The 23,226-nt window shown below is 42.8% G+C and overlaps 3 protein-coding genes across 6 annotated transcripts; 2 read left to right on the forward strand and 1 right to left on the reverse strand.

Annotated features, from left to right (window-relative positions):
* Positions 1-7,384: 7,384 nt before the first annotated feature.
* On the forward strand, positions 7,385-12,665 carry PIP4P1 (phosphatidylinositol-4,5-bisphosphate 4-phosphatase 1). The gene is made up of 7 exons (XM_051976967.1): positions 7,385-9,066; positions 9,369-9,559; positions 9,944-10,050; positions 10,553-10,658; positions 10,886-10,938; positions 11,058-11,148; positions 11,834-12,665. Exons 1-7 carry the CDS (start codon positions 8,904-8,906, stop codon positions 11,975-11,977), a joined length of 855 nt encoding a protein of 284 aa, XP_051832927.1. The 5' UTR covers positions 7,385-8,903; the 3' UTR covers positions 11,978-12,665.
* Positions 12,666-12,772: 107 nt separating this feature from the next.
* APEX1 (apurinic/apyrimidinic endodeoxyribonuclease 1) lies at positions 12,773-14,914 on the reverse strand. Of its 4 annotated transcripts, none has more exons than XM_051976966.1 (5): positions 14,823-14,914; positions 14,343-14,476; positions 13,934-14,115; positions 13,521-13,713; positions 12,773-13,409 (listed from the first exon to the last, which is right to left on the reverse strand). In XM_051976966.1, the coding sequence occupies exons 2-5, from the start codon at positions 14,410-14,412 to the stop codon at positions 12,892-12,894; spliced, it is 963 nt and encodes a 320-aa protein (XP_051832926.1). In that variant the 5' UTR covers positions 14,413-14,476; positions 14,823-14,914; the 3' UTR covers positions 12,773-12,891. The 4 variants fall into 4 exon arrangements, with proteins under 4 accessions (XP_051832926.1, XP_051832923.1, XP_051832924.1 ...); XM_051976963.1 differs by having other exon boundaries at positions 14,785-14,883; XM_051976964.1 differs by having other exon boundaries at positions 14,762-14,841.
* A 115-nt stretch (positions 14,915-15,029) lies between these two features.
* On the forward strand, positions 15,030-20,749 carry OSGEP (O-sialoglycoprotein endopeptidase). Its single transcript, XM_051976962.1, has 11 exons — positions 15,030-15,524; positions 16,320-16,439; positions 16,561-16,736; positions 18,295-18,390; positions 18,619-18,668; positions 18,832-18,910; positions 19,154-19,219; positions 19,346-19,436; positions 19,805-19,880; positions 20,009-20,107; positions 20,421-20,749. Exons 1-11 carry the CDS (start codon positions 15,410-15,412, stop codon positions 20,458-20,460), a joined length of 1,008 nt encoding a protein of 335 aa, XP_051832922.1. The 5' UTR covers positions 15,030-15,409; the 3' UTR covers positions 20,461-20,749.
* The last annotated feature ends 2,477 nt before the right edge of the window (positions 20,750-23,226 follow it).

The following is a 23,226-nucleotide window of genomic DNA, read 5'->3' on the forward strand; positions in this document are numbered from 1 at the left end:
TCAGTAGGAAGGTACTAACATTAAGGAGAACCAGGAAAATATTCTTGCAGTAGGTGGGATTTTAGTAGAGACATTGTCATGAAGCCCTGTTATGAATCCAATCTTATTGTTACTGTTACCTCCCCATTGTCAAGGCTACATATCACTGTATAGCCATTTGTATAAATACTGATATTTGCTCACACTAAAGCAGGTTTCTAAGGTAGCAAAGGAAGCCCTAGCACATGTATCTAATTTCCTTCCTCCAGGTAAATAAAATTTTTTGCTAAAGACTGCTGTTGGCTCTTTGGTTTTATTTTTGTTTAATTTTATTTTTCAGAGTTGACTATGTTTGTGATAACCTGTGTGAGCTCTCTGGTATTTTCAGAGTTGACAACAGCTGCATAACCTCTGTGACTTTTTGATCATTTGCTTTCACAGTTGACAGCTTGAAGAAAGATTCTTTCCTCTTCTTGAGTTCAAATCAGGTCTCAGACACCAAGTAGCTATGTGACCCTGGGCAACCTACTTAACCCTGTTTGCTTCAATTTCCTTCAGTTCTCTAGGGAAATCTGAATTGTGTTTGTTACTTATTCTTTTGTTTTGGGGATAGATTTCGTTGTTAGCGGGTAAGCCTGGACTTCCCCAGACAATGGGAGAAAAGGGGGGAAGAAGGCTTATACAATTATTTAATCTTGTGTTTTGCAGTTTGTGCTTTGCACTCATTTACTGACACCTTGTCACAATAAATCCTTTTTTGTTTATTTGTTTGTTTGTTTTTTACCTCAAGAGTCTCTGATTTTTAATTTGGTTAAGGGTCATTGTCCCATACTCTATCCATTGGTGGAGACAACATGTCAACAACTATATACAAACAAGATACAGGCAGGATACATTGGAGGCAGTCTCAAAGGAAAGACACAAAAATTAAGAAGCCTGGGAATGGTTTCTTGAAGAAAGTGGGACTTTAACTGAAATTTGAAAGAAGCTAGCAGTGAAGACACTGGAGGTCAGGCCATGGAATATCAGTATGTCCTAGAAACAGCAAGGAGCATGTGAAGTTTTCCTTACAAAAAAGATGTAAGAAAACCAGAAAGGTAGGAAGAGACCAGGCTAATGAAAGACTTTAAAAGTCAAACAATTTCATATCAAAGGCAGCAGAGTAAGGAGTGGAGGGCTGGGAACCATAGGTAATCAGAGAAGAGAAAAGAATCTTTCTTTTCAGGTTGGGAAGCAATCAAGAAAAAATATCAGAAAAACAACTGGGAATCTAGCAAAGACATTAGTATTGCTCCAGGGCCTAGATTGCCTCTACTTTCCTACCTACTTATTTTCAGGGACCTACAAGAGACCTACAAGACCAAGTAGGAAACCTTGAACTTCAAAGTTATTTGGTGATTATTGGGCAAATGATTATTGCTGCTGGTAGTCTATTCCAGAAGTGTCATTTGAGGACTGAATCAGATTAAAATATAATTGAGAAGAAAAGTAGAGAAGTCAAGCAAGAATAGGAAATAAGAGATACAAATATTATAATGATCAGGAGTAGAATGGCCTTCCATAGGTGTATATGAATGTATATGATGTTGAAGGGGAGGAAAACTGTTCCCTTTATTGAAACTATGTTACCTTTAAGATTATCATTCTGAAACTGTTCTCTTTTGATCTGTGATCCCTTTCGGAGTCTCCCCCCAGATAATTTATCTTTCAGGGATGCCAGACCCTTTGATTCAATTAGAAATCCTGGTCCAAAAGCATCTCTTTGAAGTGTAGTTTATTTTAATAGGAGTTCTAGGCCAGATACTGATAAGCATCCAAGCCTGGGAACTTTGGCTTCCTGAAGCCTCAAGCCTCCTTTTAAAGGGCAGTTTCTAAACTCACTCTTTGCAGAAGGCCAAAGCAGTTTGCTCTGACTCTGCCCACTCAGAAGGCATTCTCTTCTTAGTGCCAGATTCCCTTTCCCTAATAGGACTTTGCCACTAAAGAAATCAGTCTCTTAGCAGAACTGGCTTCCTATCCAACAATAAACTTTCATTTTTGCCAATTAATAATTCAGGGTTTCATGAATTCTTCATGAAGAACCTTTGTGCCGACCAAAGGGGGATTTAACAACTTTCTAACTGCCATTAACCTCATCAATGCGGTCAGGATAGCAATACCTACTTCAAAATAACATGTGACAAATTCACAATGGCCATTCTCCTTGGCAAAAGGTATTTTTATTTAAGGGAAGAGATTACAGATAAAATGAAGGGATACGATAGACAACAGGAATGATAAATATGAAATAGAGTTGGGAGATCATAAAGTCAGAAAAGGAAAAAGTTCCCCAGGGAGAACTGGAGAAAGGAAATACTCCATGAGGAGAGAGAAAGCCATTTTCTGGCAGGTTAGACTGGCCAAAGTAAGGAGAATGGCACCATTAGAAAGAAGACACTATTGATGTGGGAAAGATTAGTTTCTAGATTCCCATCCCCTCCCAGTGAATGTAATTACCCTTTGACTCACAAATCCTGGTCCCTTTGTGTTGGAATCTTTACAAACTGCTAACTAATTAGAGTTGATCTGTGTAATGGGCTGAGGCTTGAGTTGATGCACTGAGGTCCCAAGCACATGAGGCTAAATAGTAATTGGACCATACCCTATTAATATATAAGCTTGGAGAAAGAATGGCCCCGCCCACTCTTTGTACAAGTCCTGATGTGGTGTAACAAACATGAATTATTCACCCAATTAACGGTATAACAAACAATATAAATCAACATTGTGTTGTAAAAGATTGCCAGAAGTCCTAGAAGGAGAGTATGTAAACAGCAGTCACACATCTTATGTATTAATAGAGTATGGTTCAATTACTATTTAGCCTCATGTGCTTGGGACCTCAGTGCATCAAGTCAAGCCTCAGCCCATTACAGATCTGATCTTACAAGATGTTTTGGGCCAGAACCTGAAACAAGGTATAAGTAGAACTAATTAGTACAATGCTTGTGTTTATACCTTTACTCATCGGAGTTCACAAGTATGCCAGATTCACAAAGTAAATCTTGTAACTTTGTTACAAAGAATTCACACCTCCCTTAAAGCTCTTAGGGCCAGAGAGCACTATGGGAGAAAACCCACAATCCCATTCTCTCAGAAGGGCCAGTGAAGAGAGATCTATTGCAGAATATTTTCCACTTGGCTGGCTGGTGGCAGAAGAAGAGTTTTCAGAGGAAGAAGCTACAAGTCGAGATTTCAGCAGAGTTATATGAAGAGTGGAGCTGGATTGAAGGCTGAAGAAAGCAGAGGCAGAAGCAAAGGACAAAACTGCAAGAGCTCTTGGAACCAAGCAGAGAGATAGACCTCTAAGCTAACCGGGCTATATTGGAGGCAGTAAAACATCTGAACTTTTTATCACCTGGCTGCGTTTTGAGATGATTATTACTTTCAACTGATACTAAAGCTGCCTCCAAGAAAACCTCCCCTGAGAAACCTGCACCTCTCCCCCAGAGAGAACTATTATATTATTTTAAAGAAGAAAAAGATCACCGCATTTTGGCGCCCGAACACCTTTGGATTCCAATAGAAGATCTGGACTTGTCCTAGCCCCACCCGGATCTGAGCCAACTTTGGGGCTACACCCAAAAGCCCCTCGAGCTAAGTCTCCTATTATAAAAAGGCCACTCTGGGAATCCCTCTTTGCAGAGATTCCAAACATGCTAGCCATGTGATTACCTTCTGTCAATTGGACCCTCTGTCCGGTGCCTTCTTTATCTCTACCTTCACCTATACTTTAACCTTGCTTACCCAATAATAAACCTCTTTTATCAATCTAGCTCTAGGGACAATAAATGCTTTTATTGGGAACTCGCGCCGTTACTAGACCCATTTACCCCCGTATCCTTGCGCCGAATCCAAAGAGGTTGCAGGGGAGCTTTGCTTGATGCCCTGTACCCCAAACCTGCCACTAGACCTTAACCCTAATTTCATTTAGGTACCCCAAATCTAGACCTCAACACTATGAGGGAGAGAGAGTATCTCATAGTAGGCTTAGTCCTGAAGAGAACTTAGCAAGAATCTTCATAAGTAGATCTTTTAAAGGGGAAAAATGGCTCTGGGGGTTTCTCTCAGAGACCACAGAAGTAAAGGCCAGAACTCTTAAGGGGAGGATCAGGAGCCAAACCTAGCAGCTCAGAGGGAGGAGCCCAGAGCCCTGTGAAATGTACCTGGCTAAAGATACGCTAATCAAGATATCCAAAGGTTGTTTGAAGATACTTAGAGGTTGGGGGATGCACAATGAATGTTGCTAAAGAATTCCTTCTTAGATAGTCTGGAATTATCTAATAATAGCTTCTTCCCGACAGAAGAAATTAAGTCACATCATTAGTATGTATATGTTATGATTATAGATATCTATTATATGGGTGTATATGAACATATAGATGTGTAGGTATATATGTATGTGTGTGTGCACACGTGTGTATATCCAAGCTTAATTGTAACCTTGGGGAAGTGGGGGGAAGAAAAAGGGAAAAAAGAATAAAGGTAATCCGTACACAGTAGAGAATAAAAGAAAACCTACAAAGAAGCAGAGAAAAGCTGAGAGTTCTGAACACAATATATGGTATTTGTTATATAGGCTTTTTTGAAATGGATATTTGTTTCATATTTTGAAATTTTTCTTGTGTTCAGCTGTATACATGGCAATGTGTTTTTTTCTTTTTCTATTCTGTATTTAAGTTTTAAATAAACTTTAAAATGTAATCAGGAATTTTTAACAAAATAAATAAAAATACAATAAAACACTGATACTGATGTGGGAAAGATTCCTTTTCTAGATTCCCACCCTCTCCTAGTTAATAATGTAAATTGCCCTTTAACTCACAAATCCTGGTCCCTTTGAATTCCAATAGAAGATCTGACCTGTTCCCAGCCTCACCCGGAACTGAGCCAACTTTGGGGCTACACCAGAAAGCCCCTCGAGCTAAGTCTCCTATTATAAAAAGGCCACGCTAGGAACCCCTCTTTGCAGAGATTCCAAACATGGCTACCATGTGAGGACCCTCTGGCCACTGAACCCTCTGTCCACTGGACCCTCTGTCCAGTGCCCTCCTTATCTCTACCTTCGCCTATACTTTAACTTTGCTTATCTAATAATAAACCTCTTTTATCAATCTAGCTCTCTGGGCCAATAAATGCTTTTATTGGGAACTCGCGCCGCTACTAGACCCCCTTGCGCCGAATCTGTACCCCAAACCTGCCACTAGACCTTAACCCTAATTTCATTTAGGTATCCCAAAGCTAGACCTCAACAATACTACACTTCAAACTAATTTTGAGTTTGATACCATTAGTGTAGCCTACAGAGATGAAGATTTGGGAAATGTATTAGATGGTCATCCAGGGCTCAAATTTTCTCATCTATAAAATAAAAGGGGTTGGATTTTGTGATCTCTGTGATCCTTTCTATCTTGTCCATTGTTAACTTTTCTGCAAGACTAGGCTCACATATTAAAGCTCTTCATAAGAGTAGAGGATTTAGAGCTCTCAGGGACCTAGAAATCTCTATTGAAGGTTATTGAAGGTTGAATGCAACCTTGAATTTGATAAGAAAGCTCAGGGTCAAAGAAATGAATTATAACTTGCCTGATGACTCACAAGCAGGAAACAGTGAAGCCAAAATGTGAACCCAGGTTTTCTGATTATAAATCTCTTGCCACTATCTACCTACAAGAAGCCTTCTACTTACTACATATTTAATCTGAGTTTAAGCTAAAACCACTTAGGAAGCATAAAATCTCCAGAAGTACTGTTATGCTAGTACTTTCTTGAATTGTTCTTCTACCTCAGTTTCCTTAACTGTTCTGATTCAATCCCCTTAGTTGTAAACCCCATTCCCCCTGGTCCATTAAGACTGACGACCATTTGCTCTAAGGTTATAAATTGTCAATGTGAGACTCAAGATGAGGGGGAGATCAGATTTCCTGGCTCCTAACTCCTGCCCTCAAGAATTTATGACATTACCCCCTCTAAAATATTCCAAAAGATAAGACTATCTGGGATACCTCATTGATATCTTTACTTCTGTTTATTCAGACATCTTGACTCTGACTTCCAGTTTCCTCCTATCCTGCTAGAACCAAATTTATGGTCCTGAAACTTCCCACTCTTAATGTTCTAACTCTGCCCCTGCCTTGGTCTACCCCTGTAGCTGAGCCATGTGGCTATATATGTCATTGAGAACTCACATTCACCAATGGATACTTTGAGAGTCCTGGTCATTCAATTATACTCTCCAACTAATAAAATATTAAAAACTCTCTAATCTCTATCTTGCCTCAGTTTCTCTGGCATTACAGTACAACCCTAATCAAGTGATTTAATATCTTTTAAATTATCACCCCAGACAATTTGAGAAATATTCAGTGAAGATCAATGGGAGGTAAATTAACCCATAAAGTGGAAGAGAGAAGGGATTGGGGAGAGGGGAAGTGTTGCTGCTTCCTAAGGCCTATGGATTCCTGGGTCTAAGTGATTATTTGATCCCATAAAATCCCAATTTCATGGAATCTTATTTCCTTATAATTAAAAAAAAAATCAGCTTTAAATGAACTTTCAATGCAAGTTTGAATTGGTTAACATTTCACAAAATTGCCTCAAACTTTTAAAATGTATATTCAAAGCCCTCTTCAGTGGGGTTTCCCCAGGTATTCACAAATCCTCAGTTAAAGAGGATATTCTGCATTAACAATTATCCAGCAGCCCCTACTACAACTGCTCCTCTTCCCTCTTTCCTTGCTCCTTCAGTCTATGCCTAGAGGCAAATACTTCAGCTGAAAGAACAAAGAATTTGTAGCTAAAGGATCTGATTTTGGGGTCTCCTATTGTGGTTCTGTTTCTTCATAGATAAAACAAGAGGAATTTGAATTAAATGAATCTATGGAATCCCTTTCAATGTTTTCTAGCTGTTGAAACTCTATGCTTAAAAATCCAGTTCAAGAGCTCATTTCTCCATGACCTCCTCCCTGATCTTAGATCCATAGCTGGAAAAACTCAAGAGTTCATCTGGTTCTTATGAAAAAAATCCAGAATCAGGGGATTATTTACTCAAGATATTATAATGTAAAAGGAAGGATTTGAATGCAACTCCTCCATCTCCCCTATTTATACCTGGAGCCGCACTTAGCTATTCTAAATGCACTCAAATGGCATTTTGGTTGTTTGAATAGTATTTAAAAAAAAATAACAAAATTCCCATTAATCACTTATTGTGCAAAGGAAACAATTTACTAAACTCTTATCTGCCAGTCATCCTGCTCAGCTCTAGGTAGAGACATACCAAGTAAAGCAGTCCCTGCCCTCCCATTTATAATTAATTGGAGAAACAACAACTAAGTCTAGAGGTATAATAATGATGGATGATAACAGCAACATTTATATTGTCTAATAAGATCTACAAAGCACTTTTACATACACAAAATATGCAAAACTTATTGGTCATTATCAGATGGGGTGATCAAGAAAGACTACATGTAGAAGATGTTTTAAATTGTGCCTTAAAGAAAACTAAAGATTAAGACAATTCCAATAGATTTGGAATAGAAAATGCCATTCACATCCAAGTGGGAGAACTATGGAAACTGAATGCAGATAGGATTGAACAATACTATTTCCACCTTTTTTGTTTGCTTTTCCTTTCTCGTGTTTCCCCTCCTTTGTTTTGTTTTTCTTTCACAACATGACTAATATACAAGTATATTTCAAATGACTGTACATGCATAACATCAGATTATTTGTCTTCGGGAGGGAGAAAAAAATGGAACTCACAATCTTAAAAAAATGAATGCTGAAAACTATCTTTACATGTAATTGGAAAAATAAAATATTAAAAAAAATTGAAAGAAAAGGCTTTATAAAGGTGAGGAGTGTACAATGTGTGTAGGGATAAGAATTAAGAAAGATCTGTTCCCTCAAAGGCATACAATCCAACATTTAAGAAAGATGGCTAAATATGCAGTCAAAGAGGGTATAGGTTAAAATTATTTTTTGGCCACAAATCCCTAATGTGATTCTGATGAGTTGAATTTTAAACATGGGTTGAATTAGCTGGTCTCATAAAAACATTTCTAAAGTGCTGGGCTACCTCAGTTGAGTGTCCTGGGATGCCGCACATAAACACCGGAACCATTTGTCAAAAACATAGTGGCTCTTCAAGATATCACAACAGGGGGGCTTAATCGAACCCTACATCCCACCCAGCTGCCAGGCTCTTCCTGGCCACGCCCTCTTGCGCCAAATTCGGGCGCTAAATCCCAACCAATGAAGATACGCGTGCAACACGAATGGGCTGCAAGAGGAAGAGCTAACAGCCAATGAGAGAACGAGATTATGTTCCAGGAAGTGAATGCCTCTGCTAGAAAGGAAGCTAATGCGTGAGACCTCATCTCGAGGTTACAAGAATTTGACCAATTAGAAAAAATCAGAAGTCACGTGCTGTGGGAGCTGGATAAAGCAACTAATCAGAGAAAGACTTTCTTGAACACATGCCGAGGATAGGAGCGAAATCAGGAGGGCACCTCCTGGCCCAGAAGTAGCGTGATGGCCTGTGTCACCAATGGCCAGCTGGTTCTTTAGTCACGTAAAACTTCCGCAGGGACCTTCAGATCACGTGGTAGAGGCTGTCAGCGAACAGACACCAATGAGCGGGGACGATGGTTATCTTGGGACGAAGGGAAAGGTCCGTCTGTACCAATGAGATCCTGGTGAACTTGCTGATTTCACCATCACGTGCAGCGGCTGGACGGAAAGGGGCGTCCACCAGGGAGGGAAGCTGGGTGGGAGCTTGAGGGCTGGGCGCGTGGGGCGCAGGCGCCTTGGGGACCCGGTGGCGGCGGCGGCAGCGGCGGAGGGAGCCGGGTCCCGAACCGAAGCGGGCGGCGACAGCCATGGCGGCGGACGGAGAGCGCTCCCCGCTCCTCTCCGAGCCCAACGATGGCGGTGCCAGCGGCAACGGGCTGGTGGGGCCCGGCGGGGGCGGGGTCGGCGCCGGGGGAGGCCTGGTTCCCTCTGCGCCGCCGTACGGATCCGGGAAACATGCCCCGCCTCAGGGTGAGCTGAGTACAGCTTTCAGATTTGGGCCGAGAACTGACAACTAGAGGGGGCGGGACCAGGACCGAAGGTGCGGGGTTGTGGTCCTCTGGCTGGACCTGTGGGAAAAGAAAGGGGGTGAGGCTCGCTGTCTTACAAAGAGGCGGGGCCTCGGGCAGGGGTGGGCGGGGCCCTCGGAAGGAGGGCAATGACTGGTTACTGAAGGAGGTTGAGGGTTATCCTGGTCGGGGTAAATAGGGCAGGACATGTGGGGGTGACATGTCTGTGATCATGGATGACCCATTCTGATCGTATTTCCACAGCGTTCCCTCCATTTCAAGAGGGCCACCCGGCTGTGTTGCCCGGGGAGGACCCACCACCATATTCACCCCTGGCCAGTCCCGACAGTGGCAGTGCCCCTATGATCATATGCCGAGTTTGCAATTCTCCCATCAATGTGGAAGGCAAGATGCACCAACATGTTGTTAAGTGTGGTGACTGCAACGAAGCCACAGTGAGTTTCATTATCCAGGATTTTTTAGATCTCTTAACTCTAGACCCCAAATTTTTCCTGATTCCTGTATATAAATCTCAGAAATTACACAAGTCTAGACATCTGTCCTAACTTTCTCCCTTCCCAGCATCACCCAGAGTAAGTCCCAAAATTGTTCTATTTCATATCCATCTCCAGTTTCCCCTAGCTTTCTACATCTATATATTAAAAGTTCACCCCTGCTTCCCATGGTCTGTTTCCATTCTCCCCAGTATACCTTCTTTTCTTTCTAATCAGGATCCCTACCAGCTTCCTGGATTATTGCTCTTGGGCCCTCCTCAAAAGGTATGTTTGGGAGGGTTGGAATTCAGGGCTTTTGGTGCTCATCTCCCTATTATTCCTTAGCCAATCAAGAATGCTCCACCTGGGAAGAAGTATGTTCGGTGCCCTTGTAACTGTCTCCTCATCTGCAAAGTGACTTCCCAGCGGATTGCCTGCCCTCGGCCCACCTGGTGAGAGCAGAGAACTAGGAAAGCCAAATGAGGAGGGATGGAGACAAAAGAAGTTGTAGGGAATTTAAGAGTATAAGAAAAAGTGGGGATAAGAAACCTGGGGAAGGGCAGACTGGTAGAACTGCAAGATTCTACAGGGGAATTTCAGGATGTGGACAATGAAGAACTCTTCCTCCAGAATGATTTTGGTTTATCTAACCAGCCAGCTTCCTTGGATCCATAAATAAAAGGCTTTGGGGAAAGATGAGGCCCATTTAGGATTAATAGGTTATATATAAGACTATCAGATTTGGTGATCTGAGGCCTAGGACTTATCTTTTGATCAAGGTTTATCAGTTCAGGATGGGAGAAGAGGATTTTGTGTATAGGAAGAGGCATGTGTACATTGTCTAGGTGCTATCTGAAGAGGAAGAGAAACAGTTCTTAGGATTTAAAAAGTCCTAAACTTTAGCTTTCTTTTCTCTTCCTTCTCAACCGCCCCCTCCCTCCCCCCCAAAAATAGTAAAAGAATCATCAACCTGGGTCCAGTACACCCAGGACCTCTGAGTCCAGAACCACAGCCTGCAGGTGTCAGCGTCAATTGTGGCCATTGCAAGAATACCTTTCTGGTGAGTAAGGCTGGGATGGATTGGGAAAAAGATAATAGACATCTATGAGAATATTCTTGTGGGTGATGTGAATGTATGAAAGGTGGAGTTAATTACTGAAATTTGCCCTTTCCACTATTCAATCCTTGTGTTTTATCCCATTGGAATCCCTTAAAGAACTTACCTCATAGAGCCTTTTTCTTTCTGCCTCTATCATAAATTGACCCCTCATCCTGTTTTCTCTATAGTGGTCAGAGTTTACAGGTCGAACCTTGGCACGCTGCCCCCACTGCAAGAAAGTGTAAGTGATTTGGAATTGATATTATAGACCTAGTTTTCAGAAGGAGGGGTAGGGGATAAGGACTGTATAAGGATTATAAATGCATGACAGGTTTGCTCTGTATGCTTATTCCTTCACAGCTCTTCCATTGGGAGAAGATATCCCAGGAAAAGATGCATTTGCTGTTTCCTCCTTGGGTTACTATTGGCTGTTACTGCCACAGGCTTAGCAGTGAGTAACAAATCTCCTCTAACTCTTGTTAATCTTACTATTTTTTACTCTCTTCAAGAGAGTCAAAGATTTCCTAAGCAGTTAAACACACACACACACACACACACACACACACACACACACACACACACACCAGAGTTCATCTGACAAAAGAAAGGTTAACAAGGAATTGATGAAGTCTTCAGGAGTAAGTGGGAAAGATTTTCTCTCCACAGAACAATACCCCCAAAAAAAAAAAAAATGTCTTCCAAGTGGCCAGCTTGTGTAATTTTGTCTTTTTTTTGGTTTGGGGGGGAGGCAGTCTGAGTTAAGTTATTTGGCCAGGGTCACACAGCTAGTGAGTCTGAGGGGATTTGAACTCAGGTTCTCCTGACTTCCAAGGCCAATTCCTTTATCCTTTGCAACATCTAGCTGCCCCTTTTAACTTTGAATTATGTGAGAGTGGGAACTTTGCTTTACCAGATGATTTAAAGTAAAGAGCTACATGCTTCATGGGGTTATAACTACTTCCAAGAGTAGATGGTTGAATATCCCTGAAGAGTCTTGTCTTGTTTTTAATATAATTGCCTGCAGGTGGGAGTCAGAGGTGTAATTGAAACTAACTTGGATTCAGTGTCTTATCAGGTGATGGACTGACAGATTGGCACTATGGCATTGATTCCTTTTTTCCATATTTCTCTCCTAGTTTGGCACATGGAAGCATGCCCGACAGTATGGGGGTATCTATGCAGCTTGGGCCTTTGTCATCCTGCTGGCTGTGCTCTGTCTAGGCCGGGCTCTTTACTGGGCCTGTATGAAGGTCAGCCACCCTGTCCAGAACTATTCTTGAGCCCTAAGATGATCCACTAACTGTGCCTGGCCCCTCTCTAGCAGGGACAGTGACATTACAGAGGGAAATGGGAATGTCCCCTCGGCTTCCATAAGAGGAGCCAGGCTGTTGCCCTCCTCTTCTATAGGGGGAAAAAATGGGAAAGACCTGGGCCCTCAAAGATAAACAAGATTGGAAGGGTAGGTGGGCCAGTGCTGGCTGTTTAGTCCCTTCTGAGGGCTGCCTGTGCTTGGGGTGGAGTGAGAGATAAAGTATCTTTTCTCTAACTTCTGGAAAATGGTTATAGCTCTTTTTCCTTCCTCCATCCTCTCCTAAGAGGCCATTCCTGTCCCTCAAACATTCCAGGGCAGGGTAGGGGTAGGCAGCCCTGGGAGTTCCCCTCCCTTTTGCACCCCCAGGACCTTGCTGCTGCTATTGCACTTCACCAGGGGGTAACTCTAATTTGGCCGCCCTCTTGGCCTCCTTTTCCCACCCCTTTCCATGCCCTGTGGGGGTGGGGTCAGCCGCTGCTCTGTACAGTACCATGGGAAAACTGATGTATATATTTATTTAATGTGGGGTATGTTCCCCAACCTGTGTTCCCTCTCCCCAAATCTTTCCTCTCTTACCGGCTGTGGCCGGTTTGTCTGTCTATGGGGATCAGGGGCTCATCCTGTGCTTGTAAATAAATGAAGTTGTGATTACCTTATTCCTTGTGTCACCTTTTTTTTGAGTGGGGGGATATATAGGAGAAAAGATTCCAGCCCTTTGTTATGAGTCCTTCCAGAAGGGACAGGACATAAAAGACAACAAAGCTGGACCTCTATGGCTCTTTATTCTCTAACAGATTATTTCAAAAGTAATCAACAACAGCATTCTCAAAATTAAACAGTCCTGGATTTCTGGTTGCTGAAGAAGCAGTTTAAATTGTATAATTACAAGGCCAGTAAGAGGGTGATAGGACAATGGTCACTACCCAGGGCTTTGGACCGGATCTTACTGTCACATAAGGCAGGGAGCAAAGACTGGGATAACAAGAAATAGTCAAGCCGCCAGCCAACATTCTTGGCTCGGGCATTCATCATGTAAGTCCAAAAAGTATAAGCATAAGCTGCCTCTGGATAGAGATGGCGGAAGCTGTCAGTCAGTGGCACTGCTTGGAGCAGTTCCCCAAAACCTTGGCGTTCCTGTGGGGTAAAACCAGCATTTTTCTTGTTCCCTTTGGGATTACGCAAGTCAATCTCTTCATGGGCCACATTGAGGTCCCCACAGAGCACAAGTGGCTTTTTGGCATTTAGCCCCTTCAAAAACTTTCGAAATGCTTCATCCCACCTTTGTCGGTATTCTAGTCGAACCAGCCCCCGTCCTGCATTAGGCACGTATGCTGTCACCAGCACAAAAGCCTCAAACTCAGCCACTATCACCCGGCCCTCCTGATCATGCTCTTCTTCACCTATGGAATTGGACACAACAAACTCAGAGGCCAAGCATTAAGAAGTGAAAGTGAAACACTTTCAGAGCTTAAGGAGAACAAGGGTTAGGGCAGCAAGCTATCATGTCTCACCAATGCCAAAAGTGACGTTGAGTGGGCACTGTCGAGAAAGGAGACCAACACCACTATATCCTTCTTTATCTGTGGGTGAGGACCAGTACTGGTAAGTAAGTCCAGGCAGATCCTGAAGTTCGGATGGCAGCTTGCTCTCTGAACATTTGGTTTCTTGGAGGCAAAGGATATCTGGGGCTTCTTCCTTTACCCACTGTACATGTAGAAAAGAAGGCAGGTTATAAGGGCTCAGCCCAGCCCATCACTCTGCCTCTCCTCCAACTCATCCCAAAGCCTATGTTCCCAGAATGAGATAATGGCATTTTTAAGGAGAAAACCTTGAAAAGCAGAGAAAGTAATAGGGGAAGGCTCCCCAAAGTAACTCGGTACTCTTAAGAACCAAGTCATCTTTCCTCCCTAAAAACCATACTCACATCCAGACCCTTTTTCTTGATCCAGGCCCGGAGCCCATCCACATTCCAAGAGCATATCTTGAGTGTAGAAGGTTTGCCATTAGGTGAGGTCTGCTGGTCTGGGGGATCTTCATACACAGCAGATCCTTCCCCTGTTGCCTCCTTGTCTTTTGCACCTTTCTTGGTTTTCTTTGGCTGGGGTTCTGTTAAGTTTTATTGGGAAAGGGAATTTCAGATTTTTCAAGATGATAGCAGCTACTCTTACCTCAAGTGACCCCGGGATAACCTGTTGACCAAGAGATCCACCCAAAGGAAACAGACTGACACCTTTTCCCAGGAATGGGAAAACCCTGATAAGCTGTACTTCCGTCTCCCAAGGTTCAGGCCTCAGACTGCAGGGGAGGATAAACAATCAAGGACCACGTGTTACCTTTAGCCTCTGACTCCTCATCACTGATCCCATCCTTCACAGAAACTTCCTTCTTCCCTCGTTTCGGCATCCTCGCCCAGAACAACGCCCCTCGGCCCAAGCTCCCTCTAGCCCACCGCAGCAGAATCCTGGCCCTGCGGACACAGTGAATGAAAAAGGGATAAGGCTAGAAACTGCCAGGTTTGCCAATGAAAGAAGTGGGGAAGGGGTCTTTGCCCTTGGGACTCGCCTCCTTCGGGTAAGGCTTTGGAATCCCTCCCTCCGGGCTCCCTTCCTCCATCCCCAAATATCCCAGGATTCTCAGTCCTTGTATTCCCCGGATCCCCAGGCCCCAGCCTATCCGCTTCACGCTGAAAACCTCTTGGGACCGCCTGCTTGGCCCTGTGGACACTTCTAGCCTGCTACTGCTCTAAAGGTACCGCCGAAAGTAGGGTGATTCTACCCCGAAGCGGACTCGGCTTAGTAGAAGCTCCTTCCTACCCAGGACACAAAGAGAGAAGGCGCGATTCCCCAACGTGGGTTAGTTGGTCCTGATCACAAGGTCCTGGAACTCGAGCTTCCGTGGAGAAGAAAAGGCGGGGATTGGCTGAGTCAGTGAGCCCGCCTCTCCATGTGACTCGAATGCGCCTCCTCCGGGAGGGCTTCTCCTCCGGGGCTGTCTATTTTTATGCCGCACATTCGACGCCACATTCCAAGCTGCAACTAGAGACCGACGAATGAAGAAGAGGGCAGGAAAAGTCCGGAATGACCTGGAACAGACTCAATGACTTGGTCATGGGACTGAGAGGATAAGACGCCGAATCATGCTCCCCGGCAGGAGCTAGGGCAGATCCCGCTTGGCACAAGTCGCAGGTCGGGGTGAGATGAGAGGCGGGGCCTTTGGCCTCGTCGCCATAGCGACGCGGGCGGGAGCAAAGGAACTGCAGTCAGAGGCTGGATTAGCCAGTACGGACAGCTCTTGTCGTGTTCCGGTAATCCCCGCTGCCTTCTGCGCCCTCTCTTGTGGCAGTGGCGGTGTCGGCGGGAACCTTATGGATCCCTGGGACCTCTAACCTCACGGCCCAGCCATGCCCACGGTGCTTGGTTTCGAGGGTAGCGCCAACAAGATCGGCGTGGGCATCGTGAGAGATGGAGCAGTTTTGGCTAACCCTCGGAGGACCTACCTCACCCCTCCGGGCACCGGTCAGTGAGTCTGGGGCTTGGGCGAGAGTTGGGAGGTGGGGGGTGGGGGAGGAGGTTGCCATCTCTGCCCCCTCTCATGTCTCGATAGAGCTGAGAAGTAGCCACAGTAACCACGCCTCGGAATTAGGTGCTAAGAGATAAGATACTCGTATGTTTGGTGGCAGCTTTCCTGAGAGGTGGGGAGCGCCCCATTTTACAGATGCAGACATTGAGGTTCAAAGAGGTGAGATGATTTGCTCATACTCGCATAGTAATCATGACAATATTTCTTTAAAAGATAGGAAAAATAATTAACATCTGTTTTTCTTGGAATCCTTCCACAATTCCCAGACATGCGTAATTATAATCAGTTATGGTTCCCATTTTATAGATGTGGAAACTGAGGCTCAGAGAGGTTGATCGTATCAATGATCACATAGCTAAGTGTCAAATGGGGGAGGGGGTTGAATCCAGGTCTAGCACCCTGCCCCCCAAGCTGAAGGGAATTGGATTCGGAGCCAGAGAACAGGACTTAGTTCAACTGATCATGAGCAAGACACAGCCTCTGTAGACCCAGCATCTCGAGTTTTAACAAGAAGGGTTTGGACTGGATGGCTTCGACTAAATCTGTGATCCAGGGAACTAGTGTACAGTGCTAGAGTTCAAATCCAGATCTTTCTAACTTCTGTTGTTCTTTCTACTGTAGCTAGAACTAGAGTGTCTTTCACTCAGGGTGGTAGTATTTACTTTTAGTCCCTGTAGGAAATTTTTGTAAAAGGCCTCTTACATCCAGCCCTTCTACCCAATCCTTGCCAGGGTTCCTTCCAGGAGACACCGCCAGGCACCATCGAGCTTGTGTGCTGGACCTCCTGCATGAAGCACTGACTGAAGCTGGACTCAACCCCAAAGATATTGACTGTATCGCCTTTACGAAGGGTATGGATGGGAAGGTGGCCATCAGTTTGGGAATGGGCTGAGACTTGGCTAGTTTCAAATGTCCTATTTTTGTGGACTGGTCTCTTTATATATTGCTTATGTCTATCCTCCTTCACTTTAGGTCCTGGGATGGGTGCCCCACTAGTCTCAGTGGCTATTGTTGCCCGAACTGTGGCACAATTGTGGAATAAGCCATTGGTGGCTGTGAATCATTGTGTGGGCCATATTGAGATGGGCCGCCTCATCACTGGAGCAACTAGTCCAACTGTACTCTATGTCAGTGGTGGAAATACTCAGGTACTTGGGAAATAGTCACTTACCCCTTCTTTTAGGACTCAGGGCACTGTCATTGTAAAATGGAGTAGTGAGAGCAGAATTCTACAAAATCATAACGTATACTATTAAGATCACATCAGCAAGAAATTCTAGGAAATTCTATTTTAAATTATCTACAGAATAAGGTAGTACCTAATTATAAAGTTTAAAAGTTTTCATCTTTCTAGATGAAGGCTGAAAAAGATTATAATCAAAGTCTAAAGGATTTGAATAAGGGAAACATAAATTTATTTGCCAAATCTCCAAAAAGTAGAGCAAATTCATCAAAACTGCCCCAGAGCAGAGTACAAAACACAATAGTATCAGTGCTTTTGTGAAAATTGGACCTGATAGTTTTTCTTCCATTTTACCATCTTTTCTTGTAGCTTCCTGAAGGTAGATAGTTAACAAGTATTGATTCAAAGACATAATAGGAACTTATTATTTGTGAGTTTAGGCATATCATTGATCTTTGCCTTTGTGGATCTTATAGTTTAATGCAGAGTTTCTTAACCTGGGACTCTTGATTTTTTTTTTTTTTCACATATCCATCTTTTGATAGTTACATTTATTATTTACTTCCATAGTAATTTAAGTATTTTATTTTATGTATTTAAAAGCATTATTGGGAAAAGGGTCCATAGGATTCACTACACTGTATAAGGGGCCTGGGAAACCAATACAGTTAAGAATTCCTGGTATAATGGAATGTAGAGGTAAATACAATTATAGTATGCATAATTGCTAAACATAGTACTACATAAAATCTGAGAAAGAATCAGGTCCCAGAACGAGATTGAAGGAGTGACAGCATGGATTTTACTGTGGCTGAATAGGTTTTACTTTTCCATCCCTTATTCTTTGTCCTTAGCCCTTTGCTGCTGACTGGCATTGGGGGAGATGAGAAAGCTGGCACTAAGGTTTGGGATGGAAGCAGCAAGTATTACTATTCATGAGTGGGGCATAGCCTGTAATTGCAATGGCAGGGCCCCAGAAGCAGTTCAGGGGAAAAGACATTCCTCATCTGTACTTTCCTGGGATAACTAGTCATATGTTAAGAGTTTTTTTTTATTAATTTAATCAAATGTTCATAAATAGATGACTACTGACTGAGTTAAAAAAAAAAAAAAACTAGTGTAATATTTCCTATTGTCTAGATTCCTCTGCTCAGTGCATGGCATAGATTTAAACTACTCCTAGCTTTTTGAATGGCTTTTATAGGAACCTTTCCTCCTACCTTCATGTAGGATGACCTATTTTATAGCTCAGACTGACAGGTCCATGTCATCACAGGATATATTTCAAAGGATGTGTAGGAATTTCATAGGCTAGATACCTTGATATCTGTTTAGCCCTTAGACAAGCTAAGTCTATTCTTGGATTCCTTAGGCTATTTCCTGTTGTATAGAGAATAATTCATTCAAAAACTAGAGAAGCTATCTCTTCCCCATTTTTTTTCTAGAAGTCTTAGTTACTATATTGATTGATTGTAATATCCTCTCCAGACTCAGGGTTTTATGGACACCCCTACCTTCTTTAGGTGATTTCATACTCAGAACATCGATACCGAATCTTTGGAGAAACCATCGACATTGCTGTTGGTAATTGTCTGGATCGATTTGCCCGCGTTCTGAAGGTGAGAGAAAAAGACTTGGCTGCTTAAAGGAAACATAACATGTGACAGTGCCCTTTAGGCTTCCATGGGGATTTAGGAGGACACAGGGTTCTAAGCAGTCATACATACTTTACAGTAAGAAGAAGACAGTTATGAAGTATTAATCAATGTAGGTCTGCTCGTTGTTCCATGTACAACTGGCTTAACCTCCTCCTATCTCACTGCTTTCCTATTTTCCTCCCCTTCCAGATCTCCAATGATCCGAGCCCTGGCTACAACATTGAACAGATGGCAAAGCGGTAAGGGCGGGGATAGGCTGAGAAGAATATTAAAAGGTATGGGAAAGGCCAGAAAAGGGAATCTGGTAAGACTTTAGGGCCTTCTTTATACATACAAATGTGATAGGGCAGAGGGAGAATTCTTATTCCTTGAACCTGATGCCTTATATATTCTTCAGTACAGTGGCCAAAAGCTAGTGGAGTTACCATACACTGTGAAGGGGATGGATGTCTCATTCTCAGGAATCCTGTCTTATATTGAGGTGAGCATGAGAGATGAGGGTCTGAATTACCTCTCCAATATAGCAGGCTACCATTGGAAGGGCATTGTGAGGTATGGATTCCCAAAATTTGGCTTCCAGACTTCATCTGTAACTAAAGACAGCTTGAGCTTTAAGGAAATAGGTATTAATTCTCTTGGCTCAGACCATAGACTTAATTTCTACTCTTATTATATTACTCTTATACACACCACATGCCACCTTTAGATTTGTCTCTTTTCTCAGGAAGCAGCTCATCGAATGTTGGCTGCAAATGAATGTACCCCTGAAGATCTGTGTTTCTCTCTCCAGGTAGTAGAGGGGAAGGGACTGTAATAGAATATTGGGGCTGAGAAAACCTTGTGAGTAGGGAGGGATTGAACTGGAATGATTTTCACATGTGGTATCCTTTTGTTCCCCTCTCTGCTTCCGATCCAGGAAACAGTCTTTGCAATGCTGGTGGAAATCACAGAGCGGGCCATGGCGCACTGTGGCTCCCAAGAAGTACTCATTGTGGGAGGTGTGGGATGTAGGTATCATTTTGCGTGTGTGTGTGTGTGTGTGTGTGTGTGTGTGTATGTGTATGTATATGTCTCTCTCTCTCTCTCACACACACACACACACACACACACACACACACACACATACATATATATACATCTATACACATCTATACATGTTTTCTTCATATTACATTATAACATTCTAATGAGAATTCCAGAGCTACTTTTAGTCTGGTAGGAGTAAGAGTGGGAAATATATTAATGATATATTCTTTAGCATACCTCCCAAGCTTATTCCTCTGAATACTTCCTCTGAAGTTAAGATTTGTTGATTGGTTGGTGACTTAAGTCAGAGAAACAAGTGGAATGAAACTGACTTCCATTGCTAATTCAGGTAATATGAGGCTGCAGGAAATGATGGGGACAATGTGTGAAGAACGAGGTGCCAAACTTTTTGCTACTGATGAAAGGTGAGAGTGCTTCCTTCTTTTCATTCCTGTCTACTTCCTTTCTTCAAGAGTCACTTATTCTAGCCAATGAACTATAGATCCCCTTCCTCAATATCCAAGAGCTGGTCTATTTCCCTCTTTATCCACAGATTTTGCATTGACAATGGAGCTATGATTGCTCAGGCTGGCTGGGAAATGTTCCAGTCTGGACATAGAACAGCACTCGGTGATTCTGGGGTCACTCAGAGGTAAGATAATCTCTTCCCCACTTCTTCCCATATACAAGCATCTTGGGGAGAGGTTCACATTTTTTGCTTAGGGGAGAAAATGGCTAATATTGGTATATATTATTAGAGGTGGTTTTTGTACTGGATGTTTTTGCTTAATTTTTTGTTACAAAGGGAGATTTCAAATTAGAGGAGATGGGAAATGATTGTAATGTTTTTAAAAAATAAAGGGTGTATGTCAAAATTCTGCGTCTAGGAATAAAGGGGAAGAGTGTTGAAGAGATGAACTTTCAATTAATGTTCCCATTTTTTCATCTACCATATCCCTTCATAGGTATCGGACTGATGAAGTAGAAGTGACTTGGAGGAACTGACCTAGTGAGGAGAGAGGGTCACACAGGATCAACACCAAGGAAAATCTGAATTTGTGGAACCTTCCTGTTATTAACTGTCCACATAATGGGTTTTAGAGTAGGTTCCCTATTATCTCTTCTAAAGAGCTGAGTTTCATCATGATTGAGCAATAATTTTTGTGTGTCTGTCACTAACATGGATTTCTCAAAACCCATATGAATTGCCTTGTGCCAGGTACATAGAGCATGTTAAATAAATGCTTATTTGTTTGACAAGCTGACTAAATAAAAGTCTTATTGACTAGAAGAAGTGATAGCCAATTTTTTCAAGATGAGAAAAGAAATGAATTGAAAATACATGAAAAGGTTGTTTTGATAACAGAAATTTGGCAGCAGAAATGATTGGCTGTAAGACTAAGACTTGTGGTGGGAGGTTGAACTACCTTACCTGTATATTTCTTTAAGATATATTTCAGCAGACATTTATTGAAATCCTATTTGAAGGAGCAGGGAGCTGATTGTATAAATGGGGAACAAGGATGCCACTGTTGCACATTAGCCTTGGATGTTTAGTTAAAATTTGTTTTAATAGTTTTGAGGTAATGAAGGTGTGGGAGAAGGAACCCTGCTTTGGGATTGTATACTTGTTGAGGGTTAGGAAGGGAAGAGCTCCTCCTTTATGACGAGCTGAGCTCTTGCCTAATAAGGTTCCTGTGGGGAACCTTCTCTTTCCTCCCTTATCTGCAGCTGTCATTGGCAGCAAGTGGTCAGAGAATTAACCAATATAAGGTGAAGCGGGAGAACTCGAGAGAAGGAGACAGCAAGGTCAGTGAGGTGGTCAGGTGGGGGGCTCAGGAGTTGCAAAACAATGCCTCCAGGCCAAATATTTGACTTTTTTGTCAAGCCAGGCCTTGTGCTAAGAATGATTTTTACATTTTGCAAAATATAAAGCCCATTTTTAGCTCAAGTGCTGTACAGAAACAGGCAGCTGGCTAGATGTGGTCCTCCAACCCTTGTTTACCCACTCCTGCTTTAGCCTGTTGCTTATATCCTCTGCACATATGCGAGTACACACACACCTACACACACATGCATTTCAAGGTCTGTAGTAGAAGTCGTCCCCTGCTCTTTTCTTAATTCTTACTTAATGCCCTATTTCCTATATTTCCATTCTCCATGCCCTTCCTTACCAGGCTTCCTATGGAAACTGTAGAATAGCAGAAGAATGAATCATACAGCTATTAGTGCTGCTCACCAGGTAAAGAAAAACATGATTAGCGGGCAAAGCAGGGATAGCCACGGACTATACCATTTTAATTAAGGGTGCCAATCTAAGCCAGAGAGGAGACTATAAACTGTCCCTCACTATTAATCCTCAACTATGACTCAGACTTACGAGGTTCTATTCCAAATCATCAGCCACCTCCTGGGTCCCAGTTCTGTTGACAGCACCCTCCCAATTTTTTTCTCTAAATCTCCCCAATCTAAGAAATTCCTGCAGTCACCAGGTGAGTGGGTGAGCAAGGTGTGGAAGCAACTGAAGTTGACAAGGGCATACATAGGAACAGGAAGAAGTTGGAGATGGTGGAAGCAATAATGTTCAGCTTGAGCTTCAAAGGAGAAATGAGAGCTAAATGAGAACATTCAAAGTGAGGAACATGGGAAATGGGCTCAGAAATCTTGGGGAATCATCCCCATAGCTTCCTATAGATTGAGTCATTTTCTTAAATTCTAGGGAATTGGAGAAAGGGGAAGTAGGGATGATGGATGAGTTTTTAGAAACAAGTATTAAGTGCCTATTATGTGTTAGGCACTATGCTAAACACTACATATTATCTCATTTGACGGAAGGGGTATAAGTCCAGGACAACTTAATAGGGGAATAGGAGGGGGTACAAGCTACATAAAAGAGGAACAAAGCAATGGGTGGGGCCTGATAGGATGAGGAAGAATCTTTACCAATGAAAATAAAGCCTATAGCAATGATGGTGAGCAAGTGCCAGTGACTCATTGTTCTTGTTCATCCTTTCCCAAAGAAGCTAATGACAGGGTACAGCTTGTCCTGGCATAGACACTGAAGGAGTGGGTGGTTTAGTAAAAGCTGAGACTGGAATCCCCACGTGATGGGTAAAACAACACTTTTACCTCCTTTACAGGGGTTGGGAAGGATTTGTAAAAGCATAAAAATGACAGGAACCTGAGACAGAGATGGTATGGGGGAAATGTTGTGGAGAGGTGAGGGGATAGAGAGAGAGAGAACTCATGGAATCTCAAGGATGTACTGGCTCTAAACCAAGATACATCTTTAGATGAATATGGAAGGAGATGGTGTGCTAGTACAGGCTCTCACAGATTCCTGACAGTGTATTAAGTTTTCAATATAAGCATTTACATTTGGAAGTTGGCAAATGCCACAAAATTAGGACTTAATTGATTGTTTTATTCATTGTCTACTTGTAAGAAAGGGATGGAGAAAATGTTAATAATGCAGATTGAATTTGAAGCCTTTCGATATTGTATGGGTTTTTTAAAAGTTTTTACAGAGCTGATTGTTAAATATTTACCAGCATATCATTGTATACACATGCACATACACACACACACACACACACACACACACACACACACACATGCACACACTTGGGCATCAAGTATTTCTTTTAAAGAACCAACCAGCTAGAGCCATATGTGTCCCTACCTGACTATAAGGAACCCCAAACTCCCCACTTGTCCTTCTCCTGACTGACCTGGAAGACTTTGGGAGCAGAGACAAAGCAGGAGAGAGCA

The sequence above is a fragment of the Antechinus flavipes genome, chromosome 2 (genome assembly GCF_016432865.1).
Source record: "Antechinus flavipes isolate AdamAnt ecotype Samford, QLD, Australia chromosome 2, AdamAnt_v2, whole genome shotgun sequence".
NCBI lineage: Eukaryota > Metazoa > Chordata > Mammalia > Dasyuromorphia > Dasyuridae > Antechinus > Antechinus flavipes.